Below are 17,568 nucleotides of genomic sequence, written 5' to 3' on the forward strand. Positions count from 1 at the left end.
AGTTTCATAAAGTCGGGGAAAATCTAAAAATGGGTTGAGTTTATTGTTTTATGATAAGGGGTCAGACGGCCAGTGTTGTGTGTTTGGTTTCCACCCAACCAGACTCTATTGCTGCCCTATTACTATCACTCTTTGCTAATTTCATATTAGATTCTTAATTTTTTCTGTCAATCTGGTAGGCTAATTGGCTAACCAAGCAAGCATAGATATACGTGAGTCCAGTTGGTCTTCTAGTGTTAAAAGCACATTACTGGGTCCTAAGCCAACTTCATTCAACCTATTTCAATGCATGCTGGAAATGCATAGAAGTTCGTATTCTATATAGCTGAGGTAGAGTTCAGAAGGCACGAACTTGGAAATCAACCTGACAACAAAGCCAAGGCGAAGCTGCATACATTGTTAACTCTATAAACTCTGGCTGGAGCTTTGTGAATTGATTACATCTTTAAGAGTACAAAAGAAATATATAATTAAGTGCAGAAAAATTGTCTACAAGCTGTTTGTCATTGAACTCAAGTTAGTTAACTTCGTTTGTCATCCACGTTCCACTAGTGATGTTCAAAGAATCAATTAGTTTAAATTTCTGGATAACAGTTGTTGATGATGTAGCAATTAGTTTCACCAGCCTTCATCATTTATTTGTACAAACAACCAGTTTTAGTAAGTGGAAGCAATTTATAATGGTAAGTTCAAAGTTGCCCAAGCCATGCATGCAAAGAAAGAAACTTCTTTGCTTCTGGGTTTGAAAATCATCTAACCTAGTCCAAACTCCTGGGCTATAAATTGTTAATTCATTGGCATAATCTGACATTCAACCCAAGAAACCCCCAAGGATTTGGATCAGAGAAATAATGGGCGACAACGGCAAAAGCTTTGCGAAGAAATGGAGGCAGTTGAGCGGCCAAGATGAGTGGTACGGCATGCTAGACCCGCTCGACATCGATCTCCGGCGATACCTAATTCACTACGGTCACATGGCTCAAGCTACATATAATGCATTCAACTCAGAGCCAAAGTCCAAGTATGCCGGAAGCAGCTATTATTCTCGGTCGGATTTCTTCTCGAAGGTGGGGTATGAGATTGCGAATCCATACAAGTATAAGGTGACCAAGTTCATCTATGCTACATCTTCACTTGGCTTGCCAGATGCTTGGCTATTCAAGTCTTTGTCAAGAGAGTCATGGAGTGAGGAATCCAACTGGATAGGTTATATTGCTGTGGCCACTGATGAAGGGAAGAAGGTTTTGGGAAGAAGAGACATCGTAGTTGCATGGAGGGGAACAATACAGCCACTGGAATGGGGCAATGACTTGCAGTTCCTCCAGGTCCCTGCTGATCAAATATTTGGACCTGGCTCCAATGTTAAGGTGCATCAGGGCTGGTTGTCTCTCTATGCTTCTGATGATCCACATTCCCGTTACAATAAGCAGAGTGCTAGAGATCAGGTAAATAATTTTACTTTCCTCTCAGGAACTTTTGGGTTTTCCTTTTCATTCAAATCTTTAAATACGTAGTTAGCATAGTAATGATCCTAGCTCAAAAGGATAACCTTCATATGAGCCTTGAACCGATTCAATTTGGAGCCAAGGCCCATGCTTTTTAATGAAGAATGTTGTGGCAAAGATCTAACTTTTATCATGTGAAATGTTTTTTTTTTTGGCTTTTTCATCTGTTTATCTTAACAAAGAAGCACTACAGTGGATTAAAAATCGTCTGGTTTGTGAGTGTCTCAGGTGTTTGGTGAGTTGAAAAGACTAGTGGAAAAATACAAGCACGAAGAGACCACCATAACAGTAACAGGCCATAGCTTGGGTGCAGCAGTTGCAACACTAAATGCAGTAGACATTGTTGCCAATGCAGTGCACAAGCCTAAAGGGAAGCCCGACAATGATAGTTCAGTTACGGCTTTCGTCTTCGCCAGCCCCCGTGTTGGAGATTTCAACTTCTTGGATTTCTTCAGTGGATTAAATGACCTCCGAGTGTTGCGACTCCACAATATCCCTGACGTTGTCCCAACTTGGCCTCCCTTAGGTTACTCTGAAGTTGGGCAAGAACTGCTGATGGACACTCGAAAGTCTCAATACTTAAACATTCTGGGCGATTTCAAAACTTGGCATAACTTGCAAGTATATATGCATGGTGTCGCCGGCACACAAGGGCTTACAGGAGGGTTCAAGTTGGAAATTGATCTTGATCTTGCCCTTCTGAACACCGATGCCAATGAGCTGAAGGATGAATATCTTGTGCCTGCACAATGGCGGATCCAGAAGAATAATGGGATGGTTCAAGTTGCTGATGGTACCTGGAAACTAATGGACTCTCAGGGAGACATTAATATCGACCTCTGAGTGTTCATCTGATCTACTCAAATAAGTTGTAGTCTCATCAAGACTCTGACTCATGCCTTCTAGGTTATAATTAGCAATAACTAGTGTGGGGTGATATTCTACCCAAAATAAATAATTTAAAACTGGTGTGGTATGATCAACTATATTTGGTATCCAATAGTTCCAACTCTCATAAACTCCAAGATCTGTCAAGCTTCTGCTGCTATGTCCTTGACATGATTTATATTGTAACAGGAATATCCTTTACTATTTAATGACAAAAACTATTTGCTATAATGTGGAAAGAGCTACAATCATCTCAAAAGAATATAAGAGAAAAATATTAGTCCAATCAATATCCAGGACTCTTCATTATTCTAAAATCTGTCAAATTACAACACAATAACTTTTTCTAGATGAAAGCACAATCACATATTCACATTCAAAGTACGTCAATTGAACACCTAAAGGCCAAAATCAATTTCTTCCTCATGGTCTACTAACTTCCAAGAACCATCAGTAAGTTGAACCATCCCCTTATACTTCTCAACCCACCATGAAGCAGGTACTAGATATTCATCCTTCAGTGCATCTGAAAATTTGTTCACAAGTGCAATATCAAGATCAACTTCCAGCTTGAACCCTCCTTTGGCCCCTTGGGTGCCAGCAACAGCATGTTGGTATGCCTGCAAGCAATGCCAACTCGAAACATTGCCGGGACTCTTCAAGAAATTAGACTTCTGAGTGTCAATCACTAGTTCTTGACCAACATCAGAGTATCCCAAAGATGGGAATTTGGGGACAATATCAGGTTTGTTGCTGATACGCAACACTCGGAGATCATCTAATTCGGAGCAGAACCTCTGGAAATTAGCATCTCCGACGCGAGGGCTGGCGAAGGCAAAGGCTGTCACTAGGCAGCCATGGTTAGGGTGGTGTTTGGGTCTGTTCAGTCCATTGGCAACTATGTCTGCTGCGCTTATTGTTGCAAGTGCTGCACCCAAGCTATGGCCTGTTGTAGTTATGCTGATCTCTTCACCCTTGAATTTTTGCATTAGTTTTGCCACCTCACTCAATACCTGATCAGATGTAACCCATCAAAGCTCTAATCCATAAAATATAAACAAATTCTATATTGTTAGAACAAGCACCAAGAATTTGTAAACAACGGAAACAAGTCGAAGCAACACAGAGACTTCAGGTAATTCACACTCCTTGCGATGTGCTGCATCGATGGGCAAATAGAAGAATTTTCACTACAAGTTATCAAAATTGCATTACAAAAACTCTCGTCCAAATTCCAAGGCCAAAATCCCCTAATTGACACTATAAAAGCATAGAGTACATTTATATAGAGAGAATTTTAGTCATGTAAACAAGTTGATGTATCATATCAGGTTGTATCATACTACTGGGGCATGGCCCATGCAACACCCCCCCCCCCCCCCCCCAAAAAAAAAAAAAAAAAAAAAAAGGTAAGGACATTAGGGACGGGCCCCGGGTTTCGGCCGGCATCACAGATCCTACAACACAGAACATTCAAATTCCCCACCAAAATATGTCAGTTTGGATCAATCTTTAAAGTCAACTACTAGAAGTTGGCTCACACATAATACATGTTAATTCAGTCATGTTCATCTTATTTTGAGAAACCTCTTTTCATCATATTCGTAAGCTCTAATATTAGTTACCTGTTCCCTTGCATTGATCTTGTTGTAAGAGCTGAGTGGATCAAAGGATGTATAGATAGAATGAAAGCCCCTGTGCACTTGAGCATTCTCAGAACCTGCTTCACACATGGGTTGAGCAGGGATCAATATGAAGTTCATGTCGGTGGCCCATTCCAAAGGCTCTACAGTTCCTCTCCATGCAACCACAATGTCTCTCCTTCCCAAAGCTTGCTTTCCTTCATCAGTGACCACAGCAACGAATCCTATCCAATTGGATTCCTTACACCATGGCTCTCTTGATAAAGACTTCACCAAGATACCCTCTGGAACATCCACTGAGGATGTTGCGTAGAGGAACTTGGTCACCTCATACTCGTAAGGGTTGGCTATCTTCATACCCACCTTTGAGAAGAAATCCAACCGCCCATAGCGGCAGCTTCCGGCATACTTTGACACCTTATTTGCATTAAAAGCCTCGTATGTTGCCTCAGCCATTCCTCCGTAGTGGATAATATATCGCCGGAGATCGATGTTGAGCGGCTCTAGCATATTATTCCAGTTGTCTTGTCCGCTCAACTGCTTCCATATGTTTGAAATGCTCTGACTGTCGATTCCCATTCTTATTTTCTTGTACTGAACTTCCCTCACGAAGAACCAACTTATATCCTAAGAGTTTGGATTAGGTCAAATGGTTGCCAAATCAAGAAACCACAAAGGTGGGTAGTTTAGTGGGAAAAGATAACATTTTATTATAGAGTCGATCTCTCACCATTCATGAAATGTGGTCCTATGCCTCTATATGTCATGATTCAGCCAGTTTCACCTCCGCATATTCCATCTTAACTTCCAGCCATTTGCATGCTCCATTTTCAAGGCACAGTAAGCCACTTAACTAAAAAAAAATTGAGTAAAAGAACGAAATGGAAAAAATCCTCTCTTTTCACATCTGATTGGATCATGGGGATCCCTACCACCCGGATATAATATGTTTTTACCTTTGAAGGTTTCTGTACTTTTGGAACTAGAACCAAAGTATCTCATTTTTGAAGGAGTGACATTTTGTGAGTCTCTTTACTCAAGACTCTTATTTTCTTTAGAACTTCAAAGAAAAGTTATTAGGGTTCCATTATTCCTAAAATTCAAGATTTCATCACTAACAAAAATGTTTAAAAGAGTGAACAATTTGGAAAGCATACTCTAAGCTAGCGTGTTGAAAGGCATAGCCCATCAAGAATCAGATCTTCATGGTAGGTTTTTGAACTTAACTTTTTGAAGGTTTAAACACTCAAAGGATTCTAATTAATTAAGATGAACAAAGTCAAATTACAAATGGATGGAAAAAAATTGATAATATCAAGTTGACTTGATTATAGTTAACTAAGATGAACAAAGTCAAATTACAAATGGATGGAGAAAAATTGATAATATCAAGTGGATTTGAATATAGTTAACTAAGATGAACAAAGTCAAATTACAAATGGATGGAAAAAAATTGATAATATCAAGTGGATTTGATTATAGTTAACTAAGATGAACAAAGTCAAATTACAAATGGATGGAAAAATTTGATAATATCAAGTGGCTTTTCAATAGAAACAATATATTTTTGAAAAAACAGAAATGTTGTATGTTTGTCTTCAATTATATTTAAAATGGGTAGATTGGTTGTTAGCATCCAAGCAAAGTAGGGAAGATGCATGTAACTTAGTGGGAGTAAAATACATGGCAGCCGGCTCCGAGAGAATTCGAATTCTAATCTTTAAATTTCTTTCTAAGTGTCATTTTCAATGATATTATTCATATGAAAAATTCTTTTATTTAACATACTCCAGAAATGATAGGTGATTGACTTCAAAATTTTGATACCATTCGAAGAATCCAGACTCTAAAGCCTAGGGACTCAATTAAAATTCAACCCACCCGTTAAATTAAAAGGATATTTAGAAAAAATGTTCAAACTAAAAGCAATCAGTTCAATTGGGGTTCCTTTAAGTACTTTCTTCTCATTTTAAAGAATTGCTATCTGGGTGTCATGCTATGACAGTTTAAGGTATAGAGACATAACCTGTAATTACTGAATTTCTTTTTATTTTCTGAGAGTAATTTAGTTGAAAGTTCAATATGAAGAAATTTCCAGCAAAATAATTGTTACGAATTTAGGATAATTTTCATTTGAACTCTTTGAGATTTGATGCAAGTCATTTTTAATCCTCAAAAAAATGACATCTTGCATCTGTATTCTCTGTGATTTTTAAAAAAACCAATTAAAGACACAAAATTATTTTTATGACCAAAGTACCATTATGCATTTTCAATAGAAAATTTTGCGTTGAAGTCTTTGTTTCTAGGCTTAAATTCGGATTGGATCCCCATTGCATACGAATTCATAGGTATGAACACCAGATATGAAACAGTCATAGTGCCCTTATATAAAATTAAAAGAAATAAAATTACAAATCTACCCTATATTTTATTTTTAGAAATTATATAGGTGAATGAAGAGATTTTTCCTTTACCCATCTTCTTCGTTCACCCACCACGACACCTACCTCCAAGAACACCCACCACTAAGACATCACTATCACCCCATCTTCACCTTGCCAGAAATCACCCATCATCACCCAAAAAACATGAAGCTTACAAGTTTTAAATTTTTGGGAGAAGGTTTGTCATGTAGAGCTTCACTCTCTGATGAAGCATCTTCCATGTGTCAAATTCTCAAGTTGAATTGCAATTTTTTTTTTATATAAAGTTAAGTTAAGTTAAGTTGAGGGTATTTTGATCATTTCATATTTCTGGTTAACGCTCATGAACTCAAATGTAATTTTAACGACAGTAGGGACCCAATCCAAATTTAAGCCCAGAAATAGAGATTCTAGCATAAAATTTTCTATTAGAAAAGCATAAAGGTAATCTGGTCATAAAAGTGATTTTATGTCCTTAGTTGTCTTTTCAAAAACCATAGGAGAAGTTGATGCAAAGTATCATTTTTTTTTAATTAAAAACGTCTTAGGGCTTGTTTGGTTACATGAATCTAGAAATTTCAAACTCTGGATTCATAAATGGAAAATTAATATCTGTTTGGTTGTGTGAATCCCTGGATTCATGAAATCTAGGGATTCACCTTTTTACACTAAAAACGTGAATATATAGATTTATGAGTATGAGGTGAGATCCTTCACCTTTATAATAAAAGTGCTAAACATTTGTGCATTCACACAAGTACCTTGACGGAATTCTCCCAACCACAGATTCAGGTTAACCAAACAGTTAATTTTATGAATCATGACTCCATAGATTTGAAATATCTAGATATTTGAAATCTCCAGACTCAAGTTCCCTTAGATCAAACCTCAGGCAATCTAGACGAAAATTACCCTAATTGTTATTACATTTAACCATAGTTGGTTGAGTTTGATCATGAAGGCCATAGAAATCTTCAGAAAGTTAAATCAATGACTTGCATGCCATATTTATCATGATTAAATTTGTGTGTTGATAGGGGTGTAAACGGACCGGATTCGGATTCGGATTAGATAGTGGTAATACCATGGTCCGACATGTCGACCTGTGTCGCCGTGTCGGTGCCCGGCGACACAACCGACACGGCGATAAAGTTCGACATGTCGGACGACTTTCAATCTCCGTCGGACTGTCTCTCTCTGTTAAGCACTTCAACGAAAGGGCTAATAGTAAAAAGCTTATGCTTCTCTTCATCTACTCCAACAACTTTGGCCGTTTCTCGAATCACAATAGTTACTCTGGAGTCTGGAGATGGGTTCGTGTTGCTCACTTGCTCCTCAAAATCTGCTGCTAATCACGCCGATCAGAACACTACTGCTGTGATCTTCCACAGCCACAATAGCACGGCGGAGGTGGTCTTGCACAAGCATCGTACCAACATACCCCTCTTGGTACCCGTGGGAGGCAGGGTTCTGGACCTTTGAAGGTTGTTGATTATGGTTTTTTCTGGTTTGATGTATAGATATATGCGTAATTTGTTCGGTAGGCGATAAAAGTGAGCTGTGTCAAACTGGTAATGAAGAAAGTCGGTAAACCTTAAAAAACATAGGACTTCTGGTTAAGGTGGAGCCGTGGAGGTGGTTATGGGCCTTCTGGCTTGGGTGCCGGAGGTGGTTTTGTCAAAGGTCGTCCAGAAAGTCGATGTCGGCGATATATCGCCGACTTAATGTTAAGTCGGTGTCGCTGGGGGGGTATCGTGTCGCTAGGGGCAAAATATCGAGGTGTCATTTTTTAATATAGTTACGAATATAATTAACATTCAATATAGTTTCTAAAATTAAGGTAATGTCATTTTTTTTTACTTCTTAATTCTTAATTTAGTGAATAGCAAAATAGACATTACATATTCAATGTTAAAGCTGCAACTTAACACTATTATAAGTGAGGGAATAATAATAATTTCATAAAGAATGAGGTTTAATTAGTAATAAAACCAAAGTATAGAGGGCAATAATAATTATCCATCCACTTAATTAGTCATAAACATTCAAAATATCAAAAACATAAAGAGAAGAAAAATGGATAATTTAAGCTTGATCCTTGACATATTCTCCTCCTAATAGAAAATACTTATATATTTACATTATCTAAAAAACAACAAAAACTACGTGCGAATGCACATGAGAATTTTCTAATAATTAGTAAAAAAAAAATTGATGATACAAATTGCAATACCTATCATACTAGAGGACAAATTACCTAAAATTGCCATCAATCATCAATAATTAGAGTTATTTTTCTTTTCTCAATAAACATCAGACCTCTTAAGTGACGAATGACCAACCATTTTTCAAGATATTATGGTTCAGTTCTACTTCGTCATACATGTAATAACCTCATATAAAAAGCTCGCTTGTACCATTAAGAAAAATGTATTATTATTATTACTTAAGAAAACACCTTGTCATAGGCCACACCGGAGTCCATACCAGTGATAGCTATCAAAATCATCGTCATCCTGTCGATTCGGACAGTTGAGATTCTCTTCCACTTGGGAGAGCTATTCTTGTGGTCTGGAATACACAAAAGATTCCCACAGCTCAGAGAATGGGTCCCACGTAAGAGGTGTAGGGCCCACACCTTGTGAAGACTCCAGGTCATGGGGGTAGTTTCCTCCTAGTGGCAGTGGGTCTGGACTTTGGTGTGGATAATGCTTCTGGAGCTCTACTGTGGTAGGCTCCCAAAAATGTTGGAAGAAGGATGTGATGCTACTCCCAAATGATTGATTACTCTCTCCATCTGATTGGAGGCTTAGCTCAGATGTATAACTATATAGTGATGAATAGAATGACTCTGGTGGATCTATGGGCTGAGTTGGGTAGTCAAAGACACCATAATGTTGCATTTCTGTAATGTCTGGTGACTGAGTTTTCTGCTTCTTCTCCTCAGCATCAGATCTATGCATGTCTCCCTGATGATCCACTAACTTCCAAGAACCATCAGCAACTTGAACCATTCCTTTGTTCTTCTCAATCCACCATGAAACAGGCACATGATAATCATCCTTCAGTGCATCCGAAGATTTGTTCACCAATGCAATATCATGATCAACTTCCAGCTTGAACCTTCCCTTGACACCATGTGTACCAGCAATGCCATGCAAGTAAACCTGCAAATTATGCCAGTTTCTAATATTTCCTGGTTTCTTCAAGTAATGAGATTTCTGAGTGTCAATGACTAGCTTCTCTCCAACGTTGGAGTAGCCCAAGGGTGGCAAGTTGGGAACAATGTCTGGAAGGTTACGGACGCGCAACACTCGAAGATCATCTAATCTGGAGCAGAACTTCCGGAAGTTGGTGTCTCCAACGTGAGGGCTTGCGAAGACGAAAGCCGTCACTAGGCAGGGATTGTACGGCTGGTCCTTGGGCTTGTTTACTCCATTGGCAACTATATCTACTGCATTTAGTGTTGCAAGAGCTGCTCCCAAGCTGTGGCCTGTTATAGTTATGCTGATCTCTTCGTTCTTGAATTTATCTACAAGTCTTCTCAACTCATCTAATACCTGAAATGGAATCGAGCAAAGAATTAATGCATATTGGAGGGGTTCTCCGTGATCACACAAGTGCTTATGAAGGTGTTTTGCCAAACATATTGGCCTTAGTTTGGTTATCAAGTAAGAGCTTTTAGTGCTTAAGGAGGACTTGGTGCTGTCTACCGTGAAGGTCGTCCTAAAGTCCTTTTCTGTAGGTTCTGATCACTCACATCTTTAAAAATGCCAATGTTGCTGTTGATGATGCGAAAATAACAAAGAATCAAAGATCAAACAGAAGATTGGATGATAAAGGAGAAAACTCTGTTTCTGAAAAGTGTTCAACAAGAAGAACAACTATTGATCAGCTGCCTTCAGAAGACACACAAAACATAATTTTGTAATATCAAGTAATCCTGAAACGGGAAACACAAAATTACAAAAATGTCACTGCAAACAGAAAAATGCCTAAAACACCCTCAAAACGATTGCAAAACACGAAAAAAACAATTTGGTCACTACAACACAATGATTCTTTCTCATAAGCCCATTTTGAATCAACGTGATGAATTTTATCCCACTCCAAATCCCGGACCCTGAATTACCCCATTGCATAAGTTGATTGAATGCAAAAAATTGATTTTGAGGGAGTCCTTTGGTGTACTTTTCAGATTCACCTCTGAATCTGGAGGTGATCCTGCAGGGAGAGTTACCTCAAGTTTCTACTGAATAGTTTTCTTTTCCTCTTGGGTCTTTAATCTATTTATGTATCCAAAAGAATAGAAAAGAAAATTTAATATATAATTAAACATATAATAAGTAATCTTCAGTTGTGACATTTAGAGCTTGATTTGTATATAAGCTAGAGCACTTCTAGGAAGAAAGATGATAAATTTGTCAATGGAGAATGGAGAATTTCTGTCCCATGAAGCTGCGAGAAGTTATTTTATGTAGTCCATGTTTGATGATGTATTGAAAACCCTTTTCAATTTCCTTTTAACAAAGTCCATGAAGCTACCAAAACTGATGTTTACAGAAACCCAAATTATTAGGATCTGGGTTGTCTTGTATCTTATGTCTTTTCCTCTTTTCACATAAATGATCGTTAACAGAAAAGGGGAAAAATTAATTTATATTTGTCTTTTATTTTACTCTTTTTTAACGGAAAAAAGAAGAGATGATGAAGATGATCACTTGCTGTTGCAACTGTGTAGAAGGTATTACGCCAGCTTCCATTAAGAACTAGTTGCTGAAATTAAATAATAAATGGATTCATAGTTTTAGTTCTACGTACGCTAGCTTCTTCTTCTTTCAGAAACTAACTAAAAATGGCAAAAATAAAATAAAAATTACCTGATCTCTTGCACTGGATTTGTTGTAATGGGAGCGTGGATCATCAGAAGTATACAAGGAATAAAAGCCCTCATGCACCTTAGCCTTGCTAGAACCAGGTCCAAGTATAGAAGCACCAGAGACCAAGATGAATTCAAAATCATTAGCCCATTCCAGAGCTTGCCTTGTTCCCCTCCATGCAACCACTATATCTCTCCTTCCCAAAGCTTTCTTCCCTTCATCAGTGGCCACTGCAACATAACCTATCCAATTGGATTCCTTATTCCAAGCTTCTCTTGACAAAGATTTCACTAAGAAAGATTCTGGCAAGTCTATTGAAGATGTAGCATAGAGGAACTTTGTCACCTCGTACTTGTATGGATTTGCAATCTCCAAGCCTACTTCTGAGAAGAACTCCGACCGCCCGTACCGGCTGTTTCCGGCATGCTTCGAAGCCTTCTCTGCGATGAAAGCATCATAAGTTGCCTGAGCCATTTGGCCATAATGAATAATATATCGCCGGAGATCGTTGTCAAGCGGGTCCAGCATTTTCTTCCATTTATCTTGCCCACTTAGCTTCTTCCATTTTCTGGCAATGCTATCGTTCAAACTACCCATCTTCTTGGTTTTCAATTCAAAGGAGTGAAAAGAAGCCAAGAAGAAGAAGATGCTGGGTTTTCATGCATGGAAGGACAACCGTGTATATATCAACAAGTCTATTGACTTGACTTGGCTCCACAAATGAAACTGACTGCCATACTCTAACCAGAGAGTGATCCAGAAAATACAAGTAAGTGGGTTTGTTTGATAAGTTCCATAGCGTAAACGGCATTGCTTCTACAGATGGGTGCCAAACCCACTAGAACTGTATGGGTGAAAAGAGAATCCAAAAAGATGTAAAAACAAATCAAACAATGCACAAAATAATTTATTTGTTTGACGAAATCGTGATTCATGACTAAGAAAAGAGTAACAGTAGCTCATCCTCACCTCAATTATGAAAAAGAACTCAATCTTAGTAAATTTATATCAAAACACCATACGTGAAATACTCATACAATGTTTTGAACCCTACGATCTCTCAATAAACAATGAGACACAAGATATTAAACCTGGGTTTTGATCCTCTACTCGATTATTGAGATTGCACCACATAATAATGGTAGAATACAACCGATAGTTACACATGAAGGAAAAACATATGTGTATGTATTTTGCTATTTATGTCACACGATCGATCTCAATGGTTACATATCAATGACATCTATGCAGTTGATTATCAAAATCATATCAAAACAGGGGGATTCTTAAAATTCAGTTTATGGGAACAAGTTGGAGTCTATCATGCATTCAATTGAGAGACCCCACGTGGAGGGTGAGTTGGCCATTGATAAAATGTCTCATGATTTAGGGGTTGATTCAGTGGTTCGGTTGGGTGTTGTGGCAAGGCCAAGATGTCCCGGTAAGAAATATTATGGGATTGATTGATGGGGAAAAAGTGTGACTTAGTGGGCGAAGCTTAGTGTTTGTGGTCTAGAGGAAGAATAGGAGATCTAAAAAAAAAAAAGGTAAAGGGAGATTGCTTTTGAAGAATTTGCTAGAATTGATAAAGTCTTGGTGGAGAGAGAAAACAGTAGGGGGAAAAATCAAACTTAGATCATTGACTATTATAATAGGAAAGCGGCTTAAAATATTCTAGAATGATATTCTTTTGGGATATTAAGGGTGAGATAGAAGACAGGACTCATGCTTTGCAAATGTAATTTTCTACTGATATTTTTTTTTTCTTGAATTTTTTTTTTTCATTCTTACTTTAATAAAATGACCTTTCAGTAAAGAATAATCAAAACAACACGGACTCACATTCTCTTTAATTTCATGCAATTATTACTACAATTAGGGTTTAAGATTGTGACACGTGACAAATAGTTATCCAGTGATCACAAATAAAATCTAATTAAAACTCAGTTAGAAATTACCTCTATTGCAAAGAATTGCAGAAAAATAAATTACAGAGGATGTCGATCCAAACAACACTACCCAACAAAATACGATTTTTTAAAGAAAATATCAAATCGTTACAACAATGCTTACTTGGTCAGCAAGGTTACCAAATTTGATACCAAGAAAATAGATACATTGAACTATACCATCTATTAAGGATCCTTTCATTAGTCTCAATTTCTCTTCAAGGAATAAAATAAAAGACATCAAACATCACCGACAAGATAGGATTTGAGCGAAAATTATTGAATCACAACAATGCTTACTTGGTCAGCTAGCCTACCAAATTGGAGACCAGGATCACTTGTTGAAAGGGTCATGGTGTTTTTGGTTCATTATTTTCTTTGTTTATTTTGTTATTTTTGACTTAAAATCAAAGCTTGCATAATTTAGTCAAAGTTTTTTAGTTCAGCGATAGCTATCAAAGACTCATTATACCCCCATTTTATGGATACAGAGTTACTATTACCACAGTTTATGCCTCGTGGGAAGTTTTTGATTTGTTAAAGAAATTGATTTCCCAGTAGATAGAAGACACGTAGATTGACATAGGAAGGGATACATAAAGATGGAAGTTTAAGCAAACAAGAAATTCTCATTTTTAATTGGTTTAAGAGCTTTCTTTTCTCCTTCTTTTCGTCTTCCATCAGCCAACCACCTCACAAGAGTCTTTTCTTCTTTCATTTAAAAACTCAATATTTGAAAGTGTGCAATCTATAGAGACATAAGGTGAGAATTACTTGGAATCTCTTCTTCAAGGAGATTTTACCCGAAGAAGAAATTATCGTAACCATAATTTGTGTTATTAGTTTTATCAATAAGCAGGATTCTAGGTTTGCGGTTGAAAATGATCGAGTTCATACCAAGAAATGATCTCTATCTTGCTCATTATTTAGGTACTCTCCACGAGGCATTAAAAAAATTATTGAGGTACTCTCACATTGCTTATGGGTTTTTTGTATATATATCAAGTTAAGAACATGTTTGGTCAAATAAAGCAAATTTTCAAATAAGAGATTGTCCATCATTGAAATAGAAATCAACCCAAATCAAAGACTTTTATCCTTTCAAATTTGCCGTATGAGTTAATACACTTATATAATGCATCTATCAGCATCTATCACTCGGAAGGATAAAACCTCAAAAATACTTTATTATTGATACACTGTTATGGACCTATGGTGCACTGAACTTGAGACAATAAAAAATAGCAAATCAGCCCTAAAGTGGGTTCTTTTGAAAATTTATTACATTGATGCCTTGCATGGTTAAATTTGGCTAAGAAAGCTCCTACTTTGGAAATATATACCTCCCTTTGAAATTATTTGAGCCACCACACACCCCCCCCCTTTCTTTTTCTCCTGATTCAATTGAGGCCGGTTTCAAGTACTAATACCCTACCTTTTCAGTACCATACATTTAAGGAGATCAATCTTATTTATTTTTATTTTTTTTGGTAAACAAAGAGGGGAGATGCAGTTGCGGCAACCTAGCGCCCCCCCCCCCAACTACACAATGTTCGGACTTTTTATCGAGTACGATCTATGCAAGCACTAGCCATGTGCACTACCAGTGCAAGCACTGGCCTCGTCAGCGGAGCCCCACCGGAGGCCTAGTATAGTCCACAGAAGCCGGTATGACTCATGCCCAGACTAAAGAGCACACAACTGTCCAATGCAAGAAACAGAGGAGCAGAGGGGATTCAAATCTGGGACATGAGGTTTACCAAACCACCTGGGAGTGAGCTTGGGGTCACTAGACCACCACCCCCAGTGGTAGGAGATCAATCTTATCAATGTTTAGAATAAGTCATCTTGAATGTGTGATAAAGAAAGCATGTTATCAATCAAAGATTCTTCACCCACTACAATATAAAAAGTCTTCAGTCTTTTGATGTCTTATCTAGCGGAGGATTCACTTGACCGGGTAATATTTTGTTAAGAAAATGATCGAACATGTTTTAGTGGCAACTTGAATGACTCAAATTTTGAGATTTACAGTGAAAATAATCTAAGTCACTAGACGCTAGCACGGAGTCCATCATTGATCTCCTTTCTTGCTCCATAGTAATAGTATAATCTGACACAAGTCACTCAATGGATTGGCCCATTATTATTTTTTACTTGTAATCATTTTTGAATGTTTTTAGGATCTCCATTGTAATCTTCTTTCTTTATATGGCAAAAACCTTGATTTCTAACTTTGCCTATGAACATAACATGCAGCACGTTATATTGATGTGTGAACCATGACACATTTCTTACGCTATTTATTTTCACTTTTAATATAAAAAGAAAGATAAACAAAACCAAGTGATCTACTCAATCCAACATCCAATATCTAGATCATGTAGATTAAGGATTTTCACATTTGAAAACCTCTTTCCCAACGACAGGAATCAAGTCTCATACATCTCAATTACTGTCTTAAATTGGAAGGACTGTTGAGGTAAGACTTCAAACAACTGTCTCTATACTATTGGAAACTTCAAAGAGCTGCATGCAACATCATATGGAAGAATATGTAGTTATATATATTTAAAAAAAAATTAAACCTTTCAAGATTTTTTTTTAAGAAAAAATAAAAGGAAAAATCATTAAAGAGAATAATTGGGATTTGAGTATCATTAGTAATTCAGTAATAAAGAAGGTAGATGCAGCTTTAGCGAAAGTATCCACAGGTGCATCGAGCCTCCCATTGAGAGAGGATAGTGCTGCTATGTAACTATTGTTTTGAAGCTATTCTTAAAGATCTTGATTTGGATGCATCTAGACGTCCTACATTTCGTTTCTGATGATTTAGTTGTTGTCAATTATGAGTAGGAACCAGTGAGGAAGGGTATATTGGGGGCAACTGTTGTTGCGGGTGAGCAAAGTAGGTACTAATTGTTGTATTTCTTTTCTTTTTCTTATTTTCGTTATAAAATGACCCTTTTAGCGAAAAAGTAATACCTACAATCTTCTTATTTCTTATGTATGTAATCTGCAAGTTGGAGAAAGCATGACTGATAATTTGAATGAATAAATCGCAAAAACTATGAAACCAAATAAAAATAAAGAAAATTACTATCTATCCCTGTATTTATTCTCTATTCACTCCTGCTCCTCTCTTAACTCAAAAAAAATAAAAAATGAACTATTACCTCTCATTCCCCCTGAAATTTTAAAAAGCTAAATTACTCTTTATTGTTACCTTTTCGATTGAGGGGATTAAGGATAAACAATCATAAAATGAATTGCTATGTCAAAAGCAATTTTACTATTAAGACATTTCCCACCTAATAAAGCATTTTAACTTGTAAACAAAAACATTCCCACACCATCCTTGGAGTCAAATTTTAATTTTATCTAGCACTGCACTAATCGTGGTCGAGCGACCCTCCCTTAAAGATATCCACTCCAAGATTATGAGTTTGGAAAGAGAGATTTGAAGTAACTCCCCAATTTTTTGCTTTCTATGAGGAGGCATATGACCAAGGAACAATTTGCTCTTTTCAAGGTTAATGTATTGCCCCAAAAATTCTTGATATTTAGCCATAAAAGCCATAAGGGATTTTACATAACACAAATAAGTATTAGCAAAAATAAAAATATCATCAGCGTACAGGAGAACTGAGGGAACTTCCACCCCCTAGTAGGACCAGGCAAAGCCTTAAGCTTACCATCAAGAATCAAAGCACGTAGACCCTACTAAAGACCTCTTCAGCCAACAAAAATAATATAGGAGAGATAGGACCCCCTTGGTGTAACCCTTTTTCAACCCAAAAAAAAAAAACCAACACGCCACCATTCAACAAAAAAGAAATTTTTAAGAGATGAACAACTCATGGATCCATCCCACCCACTTTTCAGAGAAGCCAAAACATCTCAAAACAACAAACAAAAATTCCCACGATGGTGTATCATAAGCCTTCATCATATCCAATTTTAACCCCATCCATCCCTCCCAACAGAAAAGTGCACTAAATTAGAAAGTTATGAAGTAACAACAATATTTTTTGAAAATCAACTTACATCTCTGGAAAGCGCCTTGCTCTTCTGAGACAAGTCTTGGAAGTAGGGGACATATGTGACTGGCCATCACTTTGGAGAGAACCTTGGAGAAGAAATTTTTCATCCATGCAGATAGGTCTAGATTTCTCAAGGGTAACTACATTCTCTACTTTGGGGATGAGCGTAATGAAGTTATTGTTCAGCCCCTTCGGCAATTTTCCTTTTCGAGAAAAAGACCTCCTGTTGCCCCC

General features: G+C 37.2%; 2 protein-coding genes and 1 pseudogene across 3 annotated transcripts; 1 reads left to right on the forward strand and 2 right to left on the reverse strand.

Moving 5' to 3' along the window:
- Positions 1-842: 842 nt before the first annotated feature.
- Positions 843-2,348, forward strand: LOC149003867 (phospholipase A1-IIgamma-like). The gene is made up of 2 exons (XM_089169492.1): positions 843-1,445; positions 1,734-2,348. The coding sequence occupies exons 1-2, from the start codon at positions 852-854 to the stop codon at positions 2,346-2,348; spliced, it is 1,209 nt and encodes a 402-aa protein (XP_089025618.1). The 5' UTR covers positions 843-851.
- Positions 2,349-2,532: 184 nt separating this feature from the next.
- Positions 2,533-4,696, reverse strand: LOC149003868 (phospholipase A1-IIgamma-like). The gene is made up of 2 exons (XM_089168914.1): positions 4,019-4,696; positions 2,533-3,406 (listed from the first exon to the last, which is right to left on the reverse strand). The coding sequence occupies exons 1-2, from the start codon at positions 4,613-4,615 to the stop codon at positions 2,792-2,794; spliced, it is 1,212 nt and encodes a 403-aa protein (XP_089025040.1). The 5' UTR covers positions 4,616-4,696; the 3' UTR covers positions 2,533-2,791.
- A 4,324-nt stretch (positions 4,697-9,020) lies between these two features.
- Positions 9,021-11,982, reverse strand: LOC149003869 (phospholipase A1-IIgamma pseudogene; annotated as a pseudogene). Its single transcript, XR_016175559.1, has 2 exons — positions 11,343-11,982; positions 9,021-10,022 (listed from the first exon to the last, which is right to left on the reverse strand). The product of XR_016175559.1 is annotated as a phospholipase A1-IIgamma pseudogene (transcript).
- Positions 11,983-17,568: the final 5,586 nt, after the last annotated feature.

Source organism: Hakea prostrata, chromosome 9 (assembly GCF_041222555.1).
Source record: "Hakea prostrata isolate BN-2017 chromosome 9, UWA_Hpros_2, whole genome shotgun sequence".
NCBI classification, from domain to species: Eukaryota; Viridiplantae; Streptophyta; class Magnoliopsida; order Proteales; family Proteaceae; genus Hakea; species Hakea prostrata.

What these genes read in the sequence shown, in the direction of transcription:
- LOC149003867 (XM_089169492.1), top strand. Translation starts at nt 852, where the DNA reads ATGGGCGACAACGGCAAAAGCTTTGCGAAGAAATGGAGGCAGTTGAGC. An exon ending in AGCAGAGTGCTAGAGATCAG is followed by an intron (nt 1,446 to 1,733) that starts GTAAATAATTTT and finishes TGAGTGTCTCAG; the next exon opens with GTGTTTGGTGAGTTGAAAAG.
- LOC149003868 (XM_089168914.1), bottom strand. Translation starts at nt 4,615, where the DNA reads ATGGGAATCGACAGTCAGAGCATTTCAAACATATGGAAGCAGTTGAGC. An exon ending in AGATCAATGCAAGGGAACAG is followed by an intron (nt 3,407 to 4,018) that starts GTAACTAATATT and finishes ACATCTGATCAG; the next exon opens with GTATTGAGTGAGGTGGCAAA.